This window comes from Poecilia latipinna, unplaced genomic scaffold (genome assembly GCF_001443285.1).
Source record: "Poecilia latipinna isolate Pla-1442-1.1 unplaced genomic scaffold, P_latipinna-1.0 Scaffold1254, whole genome shotgun sequence".
NCBI classification, from domain to species: domain Eukaryota; kingdom Metazoa; phylum Chordata; class Actinopteri; order Cyprinodontiformes; family Poeciliidae; genus Poecilia; species Poecilia latipinna.
This window is the reverse complement of record NW_015113870.1, coordinates 222841-231435: the sequence shown is the minus strand read 5'-3', so window position 1 is coordinate 231435 and position 8595 is coordinate 222841. Positions and strand designations below refer to the sequence as shown.

General features: G+C 43.1%; 1 protein-coding gene across 1 annotated transcript in view; it reads left to right on the top strand.

Moving 5' to 3' along the window:
• The first annotated feature begins 787 nt into the window (after positions 1-787).
• arhgap46a (Rho GTPase activating protein 46a) overlaps positions 788-8595 on the top strand; it is a 41942-nt gene continuing 34134 nt past the window's right edge. Inside the window, exons 1-4 of the mRNA XM_015054487.1 lie at positions 788-821; positions 1681-1811; positions 3378-3410; positions 3681-3763. Of these exons, the coding sequence (XP_014909973.1) occupies positions 788-821; positions 1681-1811; positions 3378-3410; positions 3681-3763 (281 nt within the window). The remainder of the gene's footprint in view (positions 822-1680; positions 1812-3377; positions 3411-3680; positions 3764-8595) is intronic.

Genomic DNA, 8595 nt, shown 5'->3' with positions numbered 1-8595 from the left:
TCCAGCGTGTGACGAGGAATGGACATCGACAACTGCTGGAGATCCAAACAGAACAGGAAGAGGAAGCTGGAGGAGGCTTGAAGCAAAGGGAAAGTCGGTGGATTAGTTCCCGCCATCATTTCTCTTCAGGAATCCAAAGTATTTGTTGGCAAATTTTGTGGAGAATCTAAGGGGTCTTGTAATGTGGGGGTGTTTAAGAAAATAGACGAGGATTTGTAGAATCAGACATAAAACAACTAAGAATAAAAAAACAAGAAAGCTGCAGGCTTGAGTGGGTCTGGTATATAAAATAAACGCTAAGCTAAAGACGGATCAGGATGGGTAAATGACAACCTGAAGCCTAACATTAACTTTAATGTAGATTGCTGTGGGGATGAGTACCTCCTACATGTCTCTAGCAGAGTTACAGTACCTTGCAAAAGTCTTCATATCACTTGAAGATCTTCGCTTTACAACCACAAACTTCGTTGTATTAAATTTGGACTCTATCTAGCAGATGTATGAAATGACGAATGGTTTTACAAATGATTCTGAAAAGTGTGGCGCTCACTTGTGTTCAATCCCGGACACCGTGTAATGAAATCTTGTGCAACCAGCTGTGATTATAAATCATTTTATCAGTAAATACTGACTGTATAATTTCATCCTCCCATGCGACTTCCCCACTCAGCTCCTTCAGACTAGCAGCAGCAATTAGCAAACATCTAGTGGAACTCCAAGTCTGCTTAGCTCATCAAACAAACTACTTTTCAGTCCCAGGTTCCTAAGAACTGTTGTAAACGGTGTAATGAGAAGCATCGTGGTGAAGGCAAAGTGTCAGAGTAGGAGCTTCTTAAAGACACAGAGGCCAACTTCAAGCCGTCAAATTGCAAACTCAAATTTCTTTTCAGTCATGTTTCATATATATGGCCTTTTTATTACAACTGAAGGTAACAGCTACTGGATTGTGCTATAAAATCCCACTATGTGCCTGGAAAATACATGATGCTTCCCTTAAGAGAAATGTCTTTCAGGATTAGTTGGGTTATGTCTTTGATTATATTGTACATTTATTTTAAGTTCAGTCTGTTTTAGCTTTTCCAGAACTTTTGAACTTTTCCAGAAGAATGGGTATTTAGGAAACTTAAAAGATGCCTACAAATCAGTCAACTAGACAAAGTCATACAAAAAAACAAACAATCCTTCTGGAGATTGGCTGATTAGGCAGTTTTCTTGATCTTTTCTTCATTTGCATTTACAAAAAAACAAATTGCAAGGCCCCAAAACAGCAGTTTTTGTCTGAGTAAGGTGAATCCTTACAAGTCAATTGCATACAGCGTGACATTCTGTAGTTTAAACAACTGAAGGGACTGTTCTGATTTTTCAATCGGGACTAAAAAGCAACCAGCATTTACAGAAAACAACTCTTCAAAGGCTCCTCAGAAAGTGAAGAAGCATTGCTGAATACAAGCTGTGCTGCGGGTGTCCTGCTCCCTTCTCCCTCTGACACGATAGGAATGGGAGGTGTTAAACAAAAGCCCCAGAGAATGTGTGCACGGCAGGTGCAGGACGTTTTTCTGTCATGTGAGGTATGTGCACTCTCCCCTCTCTCTGGATTGTTCCGGACATCTGGGGTGGTGAGTTGGACCCCAGTCACGCATCTTGCACCTCATCTCAGTTTTTTTTCCTGTTTTCCTGCAGGAGCAGCTCTGGCTTTTGCCGCCCCTCCATTTGGCTTTGCGGCCCTCCTCGTCACGCTGCGAAACAGAAGCGAGGCCCCGGGCCCTGCGGCGTGTCGGGTTTACAGTTACAGCTACTGGAACTGCTGCCAAGTGCTCTGTTGTCGGTCCATATCTACGCTTCATGCTTTACAATATTTAGATAAGCGCGTTGCTTAGCAGCCACCCTGAATAGACTTTGTACATGCTTTATCCATAACCAAACAGAAGTGTCGTATTTTGGCAGATCGTGTCTTGTGTTTCATTCACAGGCCTCTGCATGCTTTGTTTGGGGAAATAACTCGGTAGTTTCTCAGCATTGCACAATTTAACTGCTTTTCTCCGCGTGGTGAGATGATTTAACACTTCTCCCTTTCCCTGGAGGCACCATCTTATTTTTAAGTTGGTGTCTGAGCAGAAATAGGAGGCAGCTACTCCTGTAAATACACCGGTAAAGGGTGGACCCCTAGCACTTGTTGCTGGGCTCGGCGATTCAGGGTGCTAAGGTTTCCTGGATGAATGGCGAGCCCTGTGTGAGCGCTCCGCCTGCCTTGGTCCATCAGGAACAGCTCAGAGTGGGCTGTTTGTCAGAGAAGGTTCTCGATTACCTGGCAACTTACTGCCTCAATGCTTTCCTCTTAGTCTAGTTCACTTCAATCAAACTCTAGTTCTCCTTTGAAAGTCTGGTTCGTTTGGGGAGGTGTGAAAGCGCCATCGAACTCTGGTGCAGACTCTGGTCCGCCTAAAAACCCAGGTCTCGGTTCAGTTGGAATGAACTCTGTGCTGGTACGAATGCATATTTGGACACAAGCAAACCGGAGACCGCTCCCAAAGCATGAAAAGAACTACAGTGCAAGGCATTCGGGGTAAATGCAACCAAAACAAACACAGGTGTCTTGCGCTAGCGGGAGAAATGGATTGTGGTCTTTTACCAAAGACAAAAGAGAAATCCTTCTGCTAAATTCTGATGCTACTCCATTTTTATTCACATTTTTTGCGAAGGAGGAAGTTGCGCTCCTGTCGTCTTTCAATGATTTTTGTGTTTCCTGGAGTAGCTATTGGTGCAGCGCCACCACTGGTGAGGAGGGGAACAGGTTTCTCAATTAGTTTGAATTGTTTGACGCGGTTCAGTGTGAAAGCAAAACACACCAGCGGAAAATGTAACAAATATTGCAATTTTCGTCCCCAAAGGAACCGAGTCTACTGGACTTTCATGTGTGAAACACGAACTCTCCAACAGCCCCCTCTGGGCTTTGTCAGAGGTGTCCTATCCGTACATCGCAAAATGCCAGAGTGGCAATGAAGCAGAAAGCTGCAATTCAGCCGTTCCTTGATGATCTGATTAAACGCTACCGCTGGAGTTCACTACGCAACTCTCTGCTGTTTCTTTCTTTCTTTCTTTCTCTCCTTGTTGAACTCATTGGTATTCAAGTTTGTTTGAAACCCACAACTGGACAATGACACATGGTTACTCGTTGCCCTATTTCCAGAGACTGCATTGTCCAGTCCTGTATGTTTACAGCTACTGGGAAAAGTGCCATTTACACTTTGGCGTTGGCTTCGAACAATGGGGCAGATTCCATGTTCTGTTGTTTCCCTCGCTCTGGGAAACTGCCCTCACTCCCAGTTATTTTTGGAGCCGATGGTAAAAATCTGTTTGATGTCTTATGTCTCTCTCAGAAAGCTGCTGAGATTGATATGATGGTGGGGAAGGTGTGTTTAGTCTCTGTATCTTTTAGTCCTGATGGTGGATTTACAATTTGACCAGCTTTATTTTTAGCTGCTGTGGAAAAAAAAAGAGAGAAAAAACACGCAGCTGAAGCGTCTCCTTGACCCAGTTGGGAGATAGAAACCCTTGTTTCACACCAGAATGAAATGGACGTTGCATTTCTTCCTAGCGTTTCTTTCTTCTTTTGGGCAGTTATGTTTTCTGAGACACGAAATGTTAAACCAGCTCTTTATTCAGAGAGTTTCTGAAAGAAGAGAACGGACAAAAAAACATTTCCATTCCCAATCGTTGGAGTGAAACAGAAACCGGTGTGCTTCAGCTGGAGTTTCCCCTCAAGGTAAATCAGGTGCTGTATTCATCAGTCATAGGACCGCATGCGTATCAAGTTCATTTTAGATCAATAAGAAAAGAAAAAAAAAATCATTCCTGTCAGAGCTGAACTTCAGCGAGCTGGTTGCAGACTGCATTCCAAGCCATTTATGAACATTTACAGCATGAAGCACATTATGTGGAGTCCTCAGCTATTCTTTCATGTTTGCCTCTCGACTCAGACAGACTGCCTACCGCTGAGGCAACTGAGGTTAATTTACATGGTGTCATGTGCAGTCTACATACACAGAGTACTATTTACAAGTGCTATGCAACAAAAACAATTTTTCTCTCTCCCTATTTTTTGTTCTGCCTTGTTCATGAAGTATATTAATGACTTGTTGTTACTTCAGCTGTTTCACAACAAGATGTTCCTAAATTCAAATCTCAGCCACAACCATTTTTGTTTTAACTTTGCATGTTGTTTTCAGCCAAGCGTTGATTTTTTTTCTGTGTTCTCTAGCTTCCTCCTGCAATTGGTATCATGCAGGAGGAAGATTTACTGATCCAGATCTTTTATCTGATCTTTTTTTTGTAAAGCTTTGACCTGCCAATACTGATTTAAGCAGATTCAAAACCTGACAATCTAATCAGTTCAAAATTTATGAGCTCCACACTTTGAGTTTAGCTTCACCTTTGATGTTCTAAATTAAAAAGAAAAAACTGTAAAAACATTCCGCTTTCACAACAACAAAATCTAAGTAACATCACAATAAAACAAGCGGTTTCCAAACTGTATACAATAATGTCTCTCTTCATTGAACTCAAGAGGTTCAGTGTGCTACATAGAAAAAGAAAACTGCAAATTATTTTCTACTGAATCCATAAATGCCATCTCCAGGTCCCTTCTGTAACTTTGTGTCATTGTTGATGAATTCTGGTGTAAAAGTTACTTAACTCTGATTTTCCAGCGGTTCTGGCACCGATGAGCGATCAACTGATTTGGATTGTGAAACATAAATTTGATTGGTGATGTACAGACATCTGTTTGCTGGTATTCCCTGTTTGTTAAACTCTCTCCAACCACTAGAATCCTTTACAAAAACGCAGCAAAAAACAGTGGCAGGATCACTAAGTGGATGAGTCGTTTATAGTGATGTAATGGCACAGCATTGGCTTGGCCCTCGGGTGGTGGAAAAGCAAATAGTTTGTGTTTTGTTTTGTTTTTTTTGCTGTTTTTTTTTTTTTTTTAACGGAACCAGTGAAGAACTGGCTGGTTAAATACTGGAACCACTTTGGTGCAAAAGCCGTACAATGAGGCCCTTTAATCAGGGTGTACAACCACCCTTAAAAAGTCCTAGATTCATGTATGTATTAAAAAAAATGCAAGTTGTCCTTAAATAAGTTAACCATAGGTCTTAGATTTTGTCGTGGCAGGACAGTCTTGTATACTCAGACTTTATTAAACTTTTCTAAAGTTCAAGTCACCCGCAGACATCTTCACTGCATTGTGCGATTCCCTTTAATTGAGGCTACCAGTAGCTAGCTGCCAATATACCCTTGCTAGCTGGCTAGCTTTTTTTATCATGAGTAAGTGCAAATTTACCCCAAATGTATTGTCTTTTTTTTACATATCCATTGTGCTACAAGTCTTAAATTTTAAATTTCATTCATAATTTTAAAAGTCTTACATTTGAGTTGGTGAAACCCTGTTAATGAACTGGTGACCGATCTACGCTGTACATCACCCCTCAGATGGAACATCGTTGAGGTTAATCGATGCAGCAATTTAGTTAAAATATAAAAAACATTTAATCCTGTTTTAGGTGAATTTGTTAAAGGCTTTTGCTTGTCTTTGCAGTTTTTCCTCAATATTAATTTCAGCCTGAACACTAGCCAGCCTCCCTACTTATCTTTCCATGTCAACAGAGCCCAGCAGGCTAGCTCTCAGCTCTAACCGCTGATTATTTACTCAAAGGGAGCCGGCCTTTGCGACTGACGCAGCCTGCGCTGCTCGGCTCATCAGCCACGTCCCTGACTGCTGACCCCCTGAATCCTGCTTTCCTGCCTCCTCTCTTCACTACAGTGGACATTTGAGGCATTCAAGGGACAAAACTCATCCAACACGTTGCTACTGCTGTTTGTCGAATAGATTCAGACTTTCCCTAGGCAGAAAGTGGTGATTAGCCCAGCTAAATGTTGTTGAATGCAGCTGAGCTGCTTAGTGTGGGAGCGCCTCATTTAGAGACTGGGAGCAATAAAAGGATAAAGGCTCTGGTATGTGTGTGCGCGTGCGCGCGTGGGGAGATGTTGACTGTTGACTTCGCTTTGAATGGCCTATTATATTCCAGGCTTCCCAGCCATTAAGTGTTGCGGCTCTAATCAGTCTGCGAGTCATCTTCTAATAGTTTGCTCTCTTTGTGGGACCTCTGAGTTCGGGGGACGTCAGACGTTACGCCCAACAATGGCAGCTTGTTTTTGACGCTCATGTGCCCCCTTGCCACAAAAATGTAGCTTTCTTATCGAGTCATCAGAAAGTTGGAGCCGGTGTGAGGGAATGAAGCAGATGGCTGCCCAGCGGAGAGCCCAGAACCGCATGGGAAAGCAGAGCGTGGAAGGCTCCTATGTTCCTCTCTGTGTTTGCTCTGCCTTTACCTGGATGTTTATCAGGGAGCGGGAGCGCCCCAGGCTGCATCTGGCACTCGATTAAACACAACTCCATATTTAAAGCGCGGCGGAACAGGTACCACAGTATTACTCAAGGCGTTCCCGTTAAAACAGAGAACAGCTGTCGTTCCCAGAGTGGGTGACGGTGTAAATCTGGCAGGGCTGACTGGCACCAGTCTTCTGTGTCTATTTCTGAGCCCGAGGTTTGAGCACACAAGCGGAGACTTGGCACGAGCTCAAGGAGCGCATATGTGCGCTTGTTGGTCCACACTCTGATCCACGCAAAGCTTCTTGCACCTCCTGAGCAGCACAGGTAGCCTGGACAGCAAGCCTGCAAACAAAATGACAGAGAGGAGTCGAGGAGGTTTTCTTCCTCCCACCCAGAGACTGGGAAAGCGGCCAAATATCCAACAGATTCAAGTGACACCAGTTCATCCCCACAGGCCTGTTCTGCCTGTGGGGATGGAGCTGGGGCTGGAGCTGGGTGGGACACAAAGGAAGAGAAAAGGAGCTCGGCCTGCCAGGATCTTCAAGTGGTCATTGTGAGAGAGGAGAGCAGATTATATGTTGGGTGTTTGGAAGCAGTCCTCTGGGGGTGACCTACACATCGCCTCAGTGAAGGACTTCTCCTTTTTCCCTCATGAATAGGGCTGGCTTTTTTTTTTTTTTAATGTATATATAAAGGCTTTCCCTGGGGAACTAGATCAAAGGAGTCTAAAAAATAGTTTCATGGCCTGGATATACAGCTCTGTGTTTTCATGCACTTTATTTTTATGTAGATAAATGCTTATTAGATGTTTATTTGATTATTGTATTGGAAGCCTTTGAGTCTTGTTTTGTTTCTTAGACAGTAGTTGCATATTTATTCATTTTGAGTTTGTTTTGGATTTTGAACATTGCTTAACTTCACATTTTGCGCTTTCCGGTACTTTCTAAAAACAACTCAATCACTTAAAAAAAAGAAGAAGCTGCTTTTAGCAATAAGTTGATATTTTTGGTGAACTGAAAATGAGTCGTTTCAAAAACCTCTGGATTATTAAGTGACGATAGACCGGCACTACGCCGTCACCTAGCAACCCCAAAACCCAGCAGATGACGGAAAGGTGTAGCAGAGCACCAAAGTTTCTCTGCTTTTACCCGTTTAAGCTTTCATCCTCTGTCATGGATTACAATGGATTTGGAAATCTTAGACCGATGAGGTCTAACATAAAAACGAGTTTTACTAATACTAGCCATCTTAATGATGTTAATGTCATTTTAAAATGTAAACTCTTACTTTTTGGTTTCTCGCACAGTGAGACGGCGCCTCCATATTTATTGCAGGAGGCCTAACAGGGATATTTGAATTCCTTTTGTACCTCTAATGCAGCTTTTAAAGAATCATTGAAAATCTGCAGTCATTTCACTGGACACAAAATTCTTACTGGTTGTGCTTCAGACATTGTTCTTGTGACTTTCACCTGTTGAAGAAACTCTTAAAGCCCAATTTAAAATGTGGTCTCTGCAAAGTTGTTTTGTATTTAGACCTAATGGTGGAACAGTCAGTCCCAGGGTTTTAGGTTTTTCTGAAGTATGGTAGAACTATAAACTGGTTCAGACCTTTTCAGCGGCGTACTTATCTCCCGCCCTCCCTACATATCTCCTTTTGTTTCCTGCGCCTCCTCCCTCCCAGCGTTTCTTTTGTGTCCTGCCTGCATTGTGCTGAATTGGCGGTTGCAGACCACTCTGATTGTAGTTGAGCTCTGTGGTTTCTGTGGCGCACCCAGAGCGCGTGGGTCTGTTCGGGCCCCGCCGACTCCACGCTCCGGCTTCCTACCGACATTCCCACCTGTCGCCCTGTTTGAGGGGAACACACTCCATCACTCTACATCCCCACAGTTCAGAGATGACATCACTGAAAGCTCACACTCACACAGATGGATGCTTACGGGGAGCACAGAAATTAAAGCTCTTGCCATATGGACACGTGTGTTTTTGAACCTCTCAGCCTGCCAAACGGCGTGACTTGTTTACCGCCTGTCCAGTTGATTAGTGCTCAGGCGTGACTGCGACCTCTAAAGGTGGATCGCGTCCCATCCTTGGATATTGTGTGTGTGTGTGTGTGTGTGTGTGTGTGTGTGTGTGTGGGTTTTTTTTTTTTTTTTTTTTTTTTTTTTTACTCGCGAATATTTTTTATTTTTTTTATTTTCTTCC